The 12,407-nt window shown below is 29.9% G+C and overlaps 1 protein-coding gene across 5 annotated transcripts in view; it reads right to left on the bottom strand.

The window, feature by feature from the left end:
• Positions 1–8,056: 8,056 nt before the first annotated feature.
• LOC129953831 (1-phosphatidylinositol 4,5-bisphosphate phosphodiesterase) overlaps positions 8,057–12,407 on the bottom strand; it is a 109,438-nt gene continuing 105,087 nt past the window's right edge. For all 5 annotated transcript variants that reach the window (XM_056067315.1, XM_056067316.1, XM_056067317.1 and 2 more), the window contains one exon: positions 8,057–10,791. In XM_056067315.1, coding sequence (XP_055923290.1) covers positions 10,723–10,791 — 69 coding nt within the window. In that variant the 3' untranslated portion in view covers positions 8,057–10,722. The remainder of the gene's footprint in view (positions 10,792–12,407) is intronic.

The following is a 12,407-nucleotide window of genomic DNA, read 5'->3' as shown; positions in this document are numbered from 1 at the left end:
TGTCGATGACAATGACAATGACAATCAAAAATATTAAATCACAAAGATGGGAACCTTTCGAACATTTCACTCTTCAAACCCCCCCTTTGAGTTCATTGTTGATTTTCGTAATTTTGACTTTAGCTGTGTTCAATTAGCTGCACTCTGGACTACTCTGGGCAGAGAATTTTAACTTTTTTGTGTTTGTTGAATAAGACTGCACTAACTTTTAAACTAATGCAGGTTGCAACTGTGAAACAGTCAAAATCAGCTAATGTCATTATTCAATTGTATGTTTTTTAACTATAGTTAAAGTTTTTTTTTCACGTTTTGTGTTCTTGATTTAAATGTTATTGTTTAAAAATAGGTTAGATCTAACTAAGCTGAAGGGGAATCTCTAGTCTAGTGGTTAAATGTTCTCCAAACAGTAATTTAAATTTGGAAACAAATAAGTAGAAAATAAAAAAAAATATTTATCCATTAAATTATTTGATAATTACCTAATAACTCTTCTAAAATTGTATGTTTAGTTATTATTTTAATAATTATGTGCAATGAATTGAATAGTTTTCTCCTTTTTAGCATCAGAAGTATGACGTTTTTGCTTGGATTCCTTTTAAAAGTTACATACTACACTACTCTACACTGTATTTTCTGGTTGAACAAACCAGGTTGACAGCCTTACCTTACAGTATCGGTGCTTTTCGGAATTAAAATTTTTCAAAAAAGACTTTTTTTTTAACCTTATGATTTGACATATGTAAGAAAATTGTATTAGGGCCGTGTTCCAAAATGTTTGTTTGTTATGGTGCAAATGAAAAGGTTAAATTTAATGTTTGATAGGATAAGGTATGGTTGCCAAGCTAACATTTTCAAGGGGTCTCAATAATTGGTCTTATTTAGTCTGGTCTTTTTTTGTCTGATCATTTCACTGTTTTACTTTTTATGTATTTGGGTTATTTCTGTTTCAAAATTTTCTTTTCTTTTTTAAATTATTTTGTTTTAGTTAAATTTTGTTTTTGATTGTTTCTTTTTTTTCGATCGTTTCGTTTTTTAATAATTTGAAATTACCTTCATTTGATCTTCGATTGGTAAGTTTTCGATCAAAATATTTTCAAGAAAGGAGATAAACATAAAGACAAACAATAGCTGACGAAAAAAAACCTTAAGCCCCCTTTAAACTGCCAACTTTCGTATATAAAACCTTTATTGATGTCATCGTTTGGTTTTTACGGATTAGCTTGTGTTTTCTTTTATTGGCTAAACTTTTTATATAAAACTTCCAACACCGAATGCTTTGTGATAATACTATAGATTTTATATAAAGGTGTCCCAATATAAGTTAAATGTTAACGAATAACAATCGAAAACCAAGTTAAAATAATTAAAATTTAAGGTACAAAAGTTGGAATTCAACTGATGAGACGGAGTGACAAGCCTCCTAAAACGACCAATTATGGCTTTATTGCGTGAGAAGTTTCTTAATCACAAAATTTTACGTTTTGGCAACGGCAATAAGCCACAATAAATCTTGCGTTAGATGCTTTTTCTGGGGGTTAAGCAAAAAACCATGTTAACCCCAATAATCACCGAACTCTAGACGCTTTTTAGACCAAAATTACTTAAGTTAAGTTACTTACTTTTAACGCAGCTTGAATTTTCACACCCTTTTTTTTATTTGATAGATAAATTTGTATGGGCAAATGAATAATAATTATCGCAGTTTAAGAACAAAGAAACATTTATTTCTATTTTTAATTAATTATTATAAGTTCACTTTTTCACACAAAACACTCACAAACAAAAATGGTTTATTTTGACATTTCTTCCTGCCTTTTATTTCAGTGATGCCATACCTGTTTATTATTTTGGGGATTTCAATAAAATGTTTCCATTTGTTTACAATTTATTTTCATGTTATTCACACATTTTACGAAAATTTCATTAAATTTAATGTATGTAGGTGCTTTTTAAATCGAAAAAATGAATATAAATATATGTAGGTCTTCTAGTATTCAAATGCAAAAGAAAATTAGCATAAACCAACCACGATTTACCCCAAGGCCAAAATCTTATTGTGCTCAAAAGCTCTCAAAAGGGGAAATAAATGCCGATTTTAAAACATTCTTTATTGGCGCTCCGCTCGATTTTACTTGTTAAATTTCAAAAGTGACAGATGCCCATTAACGAACTATTATTTTATTAGAAATCCGAATTCCAAGCAGAATACTTTAATTGAATTTCTTCAAAATTAATTTTTAAGTTATAAACTACTTATAAGTTTTTTTAAAAATCAAAACTCGAGTTTAAATTATTTACTTACGCAATAAAAATCAGGAACAAGAGTTTACATAATAGATTATGTGTTTTAAGAACTACATATGTTTTTCCAGTTTAAGGACCAACATTTAGTTAGAAGAAGCCTTTTTTAAGATTTAAATATTGTCTTGCATATACTGTGTAAAACACAAACAAAGCTTCTTCCTTTCTAAATGACTCCTTTTATTTCAAGTTAAAAAAATTACGAAATCCAGAAACTATTAATCTTTTCCAAAATGTATGATATTATTTAAGCTTTGCGAAACTATGTCAAAACTCAACGAACAATGGACAATCTTATTCTTGTTGACATTTTATCATTTGATTTTTAAATGACTATAGTATGTTAAACATTGGGCAAGTTCAGACGACATAAGGGACTTGAAAGTAAGACAAGTTTTTAGTATTTAATTACTTTCCACAACTTTAATGGAAAATTGACTGCAAAGTTAGTCAAGAATAATCTCCCTAACTATCAAGTCTACTTCTTTCAAAATGACAGTGTTTTTTCATTCAACTGAAAGCTGAACTTTATTACTTTATGATTTATTTATTTTCTATACAACTCCATTTAATGATTTCTGTAAAAGGGTACCTTGTAAATTTGGAAAATAAATAAGTACTATTCCTTAAAATTACAAAATACAAATCGTGATGGGCTTGTAACTTGCCTGAGGTGTGTTTTGTAGACAATAATTTTTTTGGTAGTTTTCGTACGATGAACCGAAGGTAGAAATTACTGAAATAAAGTTCTAAGTTTGAAGTTCATGACACTTAAAAACAACAAGTTACTTTGGACAAAATTTACGTTCAAACAATGAAGAAGAAAAAATGTTATTCCTTTATGACGTACTCAATTGTCAATAATAATTATCCTTCATCTTTCAATACCGATGGTCAAGGGTGGATCCAGACTTTTCATCAGGGGGGGGGGAAGGTTTGACACACTTAGATGAGTTTTTACTCAACGCTTAAAAATGTTCTTTAATGTTTTGTAAAGGAGGCTAACAAAATTTAATAATTGCTAAAATGACAACTTTAGTTATCAAATTATTTAAGAACACTGTTTTCCAGCAAGGTATGGTCTAACTATATATTTTGCATGAATCCCTACATATCAAAGCATACCAAGATTATAACAATTTTCTAAATATGCCATATTTAAGAGCTAAAACACAATAGTTTAGAGGGTTTTTGCTGCATTTTGCGCAGAGATTGTTTTGAAACGTTGCTTTTTTCCAAAAATACAACATATTTTTCTTGTTTTCATTTCTATTAATGCAAAAATTCAAAAATTATTATTTGATATGTAGAAATGTTGTTTTTTTTTAACAAAATTTTATTGAACTCAATTTTTGGGAGTCTCTTATTACTATCGTTATCAATCTGCTTAATCGTATTTTGATCTTAAAGGCGTCAACAAAACTTATAAATTGTAGAGATACAAAGATTTGGTTCTTGAATTTAAGGAAATACTTGCATTTAAGTACACAATTTCGTTAAAAATTAAATTAAAACAAAGAACAAGTAACAAAGTAAACAAATAAGAAGAAAAGTTTTTGTAGCCCTCACAAATTATACGTTTTTAAGCTTTTGGTCGATAGATATGAAACGTTTATTATGTTTTTCACTTAGTGTCCCTTGATTTTTTGGGACATTTGTATTATTAAAATTCGTGTTTAAATCTCAGTTCTAGAGCATCCAAGGCAAAAGTAGATTCATTTGATTAAGAACTTTTAAGATCTTTTGTATTCAATAGAAAACCAATTTTGAAAGAAATAAAAGGCACGACTTGCTTACTCGTAGACCTTGCAAATTTCTTCCAAAAAGTCTGTTTTTAAAATATTTCCTACATTTTAAGATTTAAAAATGTACTTGCAAAATAAGTTTTTCTCAAAAATTTAAATGCCATTTTATTTGTCAAAAAATCTAGATTTACTTATTTTTTTTCGAAAACTATTTTAAATTTTGCTTTAAAAATATTTTTGGGAAACACTAAATAAAGAGCTATAAATATACATATGTACATTTTACATTTAAATTTCGTCAAAAAATGCTGTCCCCTTTTTGAAATATGGAGTTTTGTGAACAAAATTAGTATTTTTTTAAAAAATCAAAAAAAATACATTTTTATCATAAAAAATCATCATCAATTTGATTATCAAAAAGAGCTTGCACAGAAAGAGAAGATTATTGAAATCAGTCCATTAGTTTTTGAAAAAACTTAAAAACAAAATAAAGGTTTTTGAAGGGTTCCCTTCTGGAGCAATACCAAAATATGTTTTTCTTGTAGAAAGAAGCCAAATTAAGAACACAAAATTTAGAAAAAGTTTTAGAAAAATCATATGTTTTAACCAAAAAGTTTGTATGACTAAGTTCGTATTAATAAAATAAAAAAAAAACGCCTTACGCTAATCGGCTCAGAATCTTAATTTCAATCAATACAATTGTTTGGACTGCAGCAGTCAGGAAAGACAGACAGACGGACGGAATCGGGGTACTCACTTTTCCGATTTCTCTACCGTCGTAATGTCATATTTGATTTAAAACTCTAGTTCGAAATTGTTTACTAATGGAAGACATACCATATAGTTCCTATATGTCGCAAGTAAAAATCACTTCAATGTTCACTTTTTATGTGTGTCAAAAAAATTTAATAATAAAATTGAAGGCTAGTTTAAGGAATTTAAATGCAAGTAAATATAAAATTCATTATTTCTTCTTAAGAACTTGAATATTTACTCTTTTTCTTAGAAATAATTTCTATGAAAATAATTTTAAACATGACTAAAGCTTTTTCAAATTCTAAATTGAGTAAAAACAAAAGGTTTAGTTTTTGACAGCAAACCACTTTTTGGTGAATGTCGTTAAATTACTAACAAATCTTTAGATGAAATCTTTACTTATACAACTTAAGTGTATAAGCTTTATGGCTCATATGCCCTCCCCCTGGATCGTCCATTGGTCAAAAGTTGATGTGCTGTGTTTTTGGAATAGGGCTGAATATCCGATTCATCTTATGATCATGGTCCAATCTTCATTCAAAGTAGTACTTTTAGCAATAAAGTTTAAGGAAGTAAAATACAAATGTTGTTTTCATATAAAAAATAAATAATTCAAAATATAATGGGGGTCATATCCATTAACGCAATACGATTCATGTTCCTTTAAAAACAGTAAGAACTGACGTTTATGAGCCTCCTTGGGTCACTTCCAAAATACGATTTCTTTTACAGAAACGTGTTGAAGCTTATAAATGGTGGAAACGATATAGACTACAGGAACTAAGACTAGTTTACTGCTCCCTAACGAATAAAGTAGCACAAGAGATTTTTATCTGCTAAGGCCACGGTTTTTTCTACACGTTTACGTTCATCTTTGAACAAGCGTCAGTTGTGGAAGAATTTAAGAGAAATAGGCATTGTTAAACTTAAAGGTGACGCGGTTGACAATATTGATGGCAACGTCTTAAATCGTAAATTTGTTTCGTTACCATCCATACCAGTTTCCATCAACGTTGAAAACTCAAACGATGTAAGACCGGCCGAGAGGGCCATAACCTCAACATTAAGTTTTGGTTTAACCATCATAAACGACACAAATATAGTAGAGAGCCTTTTATCTTTAAAATCTAATACTTCTGGCGTTGATGAGATTCATCTCATATTTTTAAAAGTTATTTTGCCGATTCTCTTACCATACATCACTCATATTTTTAATTACATTCTTACAACAAGTGAATATCCTCCTCAATGGAAACTTGCAAAAGTCATCCCTATAATAAAAAATGGAGGATTTTAGGCCCATAGCCATTTTACCTTACATCTCAAAAGTTTTTGAAAGATTGGTACAAAGACAAATGAATGTGTATTTAAGTCGTACGAATCTATTAACGCCAAAACCAATCTGGTTTCCGTAAGAGGCATAGCTGTATTATTTCACTCATAAATGTGACAGAAGATTTACGACAATCGATGGATGAAGACAAAATCTCGTTTCAAGTTTTACTAGACTTTTCCAAGGCATTCGATTCCGTGGACTTCTCTGTTCTGTGCAACAAACTTTATAATGAGTTTAGTTTCTCATCCAATGCTGTACATTTAATCAAATCTTACTTAAGTGGAAGAAAACAAGCAGTAAATAAGAATTTATCTGAGTTTTTGTCAACTACTAGGGGAGTTCCACAAGGGTCAATTTTGGGTCCACTCTTGTTTTCATTGTACATTAACGCACTTCTTAGTATTGTAAATCAAATCAAATAGGGTGACGCAACAGTCCGTTGTGAACCAGGGCCCAGTGACTTACAACTCTCAACCATTCCTGTGTGCAAGTACTGTTGTCAGGAATGGAAGGGACCTACAATTTAAGGCCGAATCCGAACGGCTAGTTTGAGAAAGCACTTTTTCATGACAAGAATTACTCTTGAAGGATTTGTCAATTCCTCGCAAGAGGCAGTACCCGCGAAAATTATTTTTTTTTTAAATTAAGGTGGCACAGGCAGGGATTGAACGCTAGACCCCTTGCATGACAGTCCAACGCACTGACCATCATGCCACGCGCACTTGCCTTAGTATTGTAAAGTACTGTAAAATCTGTATGTACGCTGACGATGTGCAGTTGTACATATGTAAGTGGCAGAGTCGGTCTCATTGAACATCATGTAGCTTGTATAAACGAAGATTTGGAGAGCATTTCACGTTGGTCTCAATCTCATGGCCTCTTATTAAACCCTTTGAAATCAAACAGTCTCGTTATTTCACGGAAACCATTAGACTTATCCTACTTGCCATTGGTATTCCTTAACAATACTCCAATTATATACTCTGAGACAGCTGGAAATCTAGGTATTCTTTTTAATCGCTGCTTGACGTGGGACAATCATATTAATTCAGTCATAGGAAAAACGTATGTTGCTTTACATTCCCTTAAAGCTTCACAATCTTTTACCCCTATCAAAACTTGAATTATGCTGGTGAAAACATTAATAGTACCAATCCTTATTTATGGATGTGAAATATATAGTTCGTGCAGTTTTGAAAGCAAGCGTAAATTAAATGTAGCTTTCAACAGCTCAGTTCGTTATATCTATGGTTTACGAAGATATGAGCATGTATCAGCGTTTTCAGTTAAGCTTTTCCACATGACATTTAACAGTTTCCTGGAGGTTCGTACTCTACTTTTGGTTTCTGACATTTTACTAACCCCGCTATTTGTTCGAAAGAATACGAACGCCTACTTTGAGTAGATCCGGACAACTCATTCATCCGCGGTACTCATTCTTAACATCGGAGCGCCAATTTTGTATAAATAGTATTCGTCTTTGGAATAGTCTTCCAAACGATATTAGGAGTATTGAAGATCCCCGAAGGATGAAGATAGAAATTAGAAATCATCTATCGTCTTTAAATGTTTGAGCATTAATTATGATTAGAATTAATTTAATTAGTTTTCTTCTTATTTTTCTTTGTTCTACTTTGAATTATCTTTTATACTACTTATAAAAATACTTATTTGTAATAATAGCTTTTCACTAGCTAATAAGATATTGTATCTTACTGTGTTAAGCAAACGATAAGAAATTGTTAATTGTTATTAGTTTTGAATTGAAGGGAATTCCTACGAAAAAGCAAACAAACTATCTCCCAGGGGGGGGGTCATGATCCTTATCATTTCTATTAAAATCTTACGTTCAAAAAGCTTTTGATCAAAAAGTTAACCAAGTTTAACTGAAAATACACACAATAAAACGAAACACATGTCCATTTAAATTATCATATCATTTATTTAATTACGTTCTAAAAAGATTAGTAAATAAATCTGTCTGTTGCAAACTTCAATTTCAATAAATTAATGCTGCTCATATAAATGTCCAATACATTATTCGACCTTTTAATCTGCCATAAACCCAAATTACTTGAGTGTTGCAGTCTCAATTTTCAGAATGCCATTTACATTTAATTTATTGCGATTTTAATTACTTTTATTATTCATTTATCTACGTACATAATGCATGTTTCAATAATTTTACTATTTCTTTTAATATTTTATTTCATAATTCTGCATTTGCTCTTAACTTTTTTTGTTTTTTAAATATACCTTTCTTTTAATCTTGATCCATCTTTTCTTGCCAATAATTGAAAATTAGTGCAATCAAAATAAGTATCACTTAATCTTAATAAATTTTTCAAGGAATAAAATATATATATGTATGTATTTATATTTAATTTAATATTCAATGATTTACTTAACTGAAATGTATTTCACGTAATTTAAAAAATGTAAGTGCATATATCAAATACGTATTTCTTTAAATTTAAAAAAATTAGGACTTTCATATCATTGTGAACATTATGCATTGAGAAACAATTAAACCATAGGCTTACAAGATAGATGGCGTTTTGGTGTGTATAAATTTTAATTTAAGGACAAATGTCCTAAATGAGGGATTACATAAAAAGAAAAAAAACTTATAATTGAGCAGGAGGTTTTCATTCGAATGGAAATGTTGTAGAGTTTTCGAAATTTGTAAGAACTACATTGGATGGTATATGATAAGATAGTAAGAGTAAGATTTTTATAATTGATTGATGGGAAGAGAATGTTATAGGTCGAATTGGACAGTTTTTTTTATTTATAACACAAATGTATAAGGCACGAAATCAAATGCAAAAATTATCGAAAATGTTGTTATAGAAAATAGTTAGTTTCAGTTATTATAATAGTATGCCACTTATTTAGGATGTTTTAATAATTCATAACGACTTTAAATTTTTAATTTTAGGAAGTTTCTTTCATCCTACACAGGATTGTTTACAATAAACATAAATAAACTTATATCATTTGATTTAAAACTTGGAATTAACTAATAGATAATATATTGACTTTTGCTATACCTACTATTGATTAATACGCAATTAAATATTCTTAACAACATGATATGAAAATTGTTTGATGCAGACACTTGGAAACCTATGGCCGATCCATATTTTACAGAACTTTGATGGTTTGCCTTATTTTGTTTTTATTTAAGAGATTCAATGTAACAAGGGTTTTCATTAAACAATTTTAATACCAAGTTCGTGAGAAGGTACAATAAACTATAAATTTAATTTAATCATTCATTCGTCGTCATCGTCGTCGTCGTTCGATACACAGCGCAATTTATTCATTCACGATATTAGTAAGTTTATAGATATTAATATTTTTCTTCTTGGTTCCATTTAATGTTTACGCATTAACAAAGTGTTTTTGTCTCTCAACCAACAACGCGCTTAATATTTTTGTTTTTAGTTACTTATTTAGTATTTTTTTAAAAATAAATGTTTTTATTTTCATAGATAAATTTGTTTCTAATTGATTCAATATTCACATTAGGTCTATGTTTTTGTATGTATATATACTGTGTTCTATAATATTCTAAAATCTAGAACATCTATATCACTTTTATTTTTTCATAAAGTTTGACTTTATTTATTATTTTTAATTTTTTTTAAATATAATATAATGCATACGGTTCAAACACATATATTTTCAGTTTTACTTGTTTTGTTTTTGGTTTTTTATTATTAAATTCCGTTTTGCAAAGCAAATTCAAATTTTAAGAAAGTATAAAATTATAAAGAGTTTATTTTTCTTCTGGTATTTAATTGCAACATACAAATTGATTTAAACAATTCAAATTTTTGTATGTTTAAGTTGATTTAGAGAGACCAACTTCAACGTTACCAGACAGTGACGTTGTTTTTTTTTATTGAAATAAGAAAGTCTTTTTCTTCTGGATGAGATTTAGTGGTTTCTTTTTTTCTTTGATTTAAAAATTAAATTAAACAAAACAAAGAAATAATAAAAAGGAAAATAAATAAATACAATAAATATTCAATTTCTCTACTTCTTACAAGTTAATCGGTGTGTTTTCTTCTGATTTAACATTTAAAGTATATCTTAGATATTTTTGTTTTTAACTATAGGTATATTTGTTTTAATAAATAAATGTTATTTAATAAGTCGATATAGGTAAATAAATCTTGACTTGCATTATGCTGTACATTTCTATACTTGATTTTTGTTTTAAATAAATAGCGGAAATTACACTTAATATATTCTATGTAAATTACAACTTTTTTAAATTTGCAACTTTCCAAAAACTTGTTGTTTTATTTTTGTTCTTGTATACGGCAGAGTTAATGCGTTTATATTACAATCAATAAATCATCTCAATAAGAAATTAATTATATTGTTCTGATTGGAAATATAACCGCATTTAATTCTTGTATAATTTAGGTATATGTATGTTTAAAGATTTTTTCCTTTTTTCTTTTTTAAATATAAATTTAACTTACATTTCGACTGAGAATATGTTTTTTTTTTTTAATTTTGTATAATTTTGGTATGTGTTCGTTATTTAATGGTTCTTAATTTTAATTCTTAAGCGAAAAATTCCGATTTGCCTTGAATTTTGTAAGCTTCTTCCTCCATTTTGTACATATCAAGTAGCTGCATCGATATTTATTTAAATTATAAATTATTAAACAAAAATTGGTATATAGATAAAATTAAAAGAGAAAACAATAAGATTTATCCAATTAGTAAATACAGTGAGCATTTTTAATAAATATGTTTTAAAATATTTGTTGTTCTATTTAAAATAAAAAGAATTATAATTATATTAAATAAATAGCAGATAATAAACTTGCATTAGGAAATTTAAGGATCTATTTTTCAATTTTGTGAATTTAAGAATATTTTGTTTTAACTTGTTAGGCAACATTGGTAAATTGAATTGAATTATTTATATATTTTTTAAATTTATTGGAAGGGTCTGTTTATCAGTATGTTCGAGTATGTATAAAGTTCAATGATGTATGTATGAAAAAACTTGAATCAAAATCGAGAAAAAATCGTCAACATTTTTGAGAAGTCGGCTCAAGAGAAGACAGTATCGTGAGACACGCAATTAAGAGGAATACTTTTGTTAAAGATGACAAAAGACCTAGAGGTCAATAAAAATCTTGGAGCAGAACACTTAGCAGGAATCTTGGAAGCTTGGGGGCCTGCGGCATGGCAGATCTAGGCCAGCAATGCAACTTTCTTGCAATGTTGAAGTTCTTGCTTTACCTGCTCGTGGATGATTTGTGTATCCCAATATACATAAGTTAGCAAAAATTGCAAGGGCGAAGTTTCCTGACTCTTTAAGATAGGTTACGGAAATTACACCTTCGATAATTAATGACTTTTGGTTATTGTACCCGGACAAACATAGGTTTCTGGAATGTGAGGACACTTCTGGACCCAGGAAGTGAAAGTCCGCACAATGCCATTTTTCTCCAATTAGAGAGAGAATTTATGCGGTACGTGATAGATATCTTAGGGATAAGCGAAGTGCGATGGTTGAGAAAATACAAGTCACCGACACGTAACAGTGTTACGCACCGGCGACGGAGCTTGCATCTGATGAAGAGAAAGAATGCTGTTATAGTTAACTAGGATCCGCCTAAAACAACACTCCCCGCGGAGATATAATTTTGGTTATATGAGACCTCAATGCTAGGTTTGGCAGTAACAACAACGGGCTAAGACATGTGATGGGTGCTCACAGAGTCGGCAATTGCAATGATAGTGGTGAGAGGTTCATTGACTTCTACAAAGCCAAAAGCCTTGTGATTGGTGGCACTATGTTTGAGCACAAACTTTGTCATAAAATTAGCTGGGTGTCGACAAACAAGCAAGCGTCTGCCAAACAAATTGATCACTTCGCGATTAGTCGACGCTTTAGAAGAAGCACCGATATGGGACTTGCCCGTGACCACCACTTAATGATAGCAATCCTAAGATTACGTACAGATACAGTTCGAAGATCCAACGGAACAACACGAGCCCCCAAATTCAACAACGCCAGGATCCCACGACCCGTTAACAATTTAGAGACCACCTGTCACACGAAATGAGAACAATCAGCAGCACAGTACAGGACGACATCGAACACCATTGGAATGCTGTGGAAAATGTTTTCATTTCAGGTGCTGACAGAATAGTCGGTCGACAAAAAAGGAAGCAACAACACTTGGCTTTCAGAAGAATCTTGGGCAAGGATCAACGAACGCAAACAGTTA

The sequence above is a fragment of the Eupeodes corollae genome, chromosome 1 (assembly GCF_945859685.1).
Source record: "Eupeodes corollae chromosome 1, idEupCoro1.1, whole genome shotgun sequence".
In the NCBI taxonomy this organism is placed as follows: domain Eukaryota; kingdom Metazoa; phylum Arthropoda; class Insecta; order Diptera; family Syrphidae; genus Eupeodes; species Eupeodes corollae.
The sequence above is the reverse complement of the archived record's forward strand: the minus strand, read 5'-3'. Positions and strand labels throughout refer to the sequence as shown.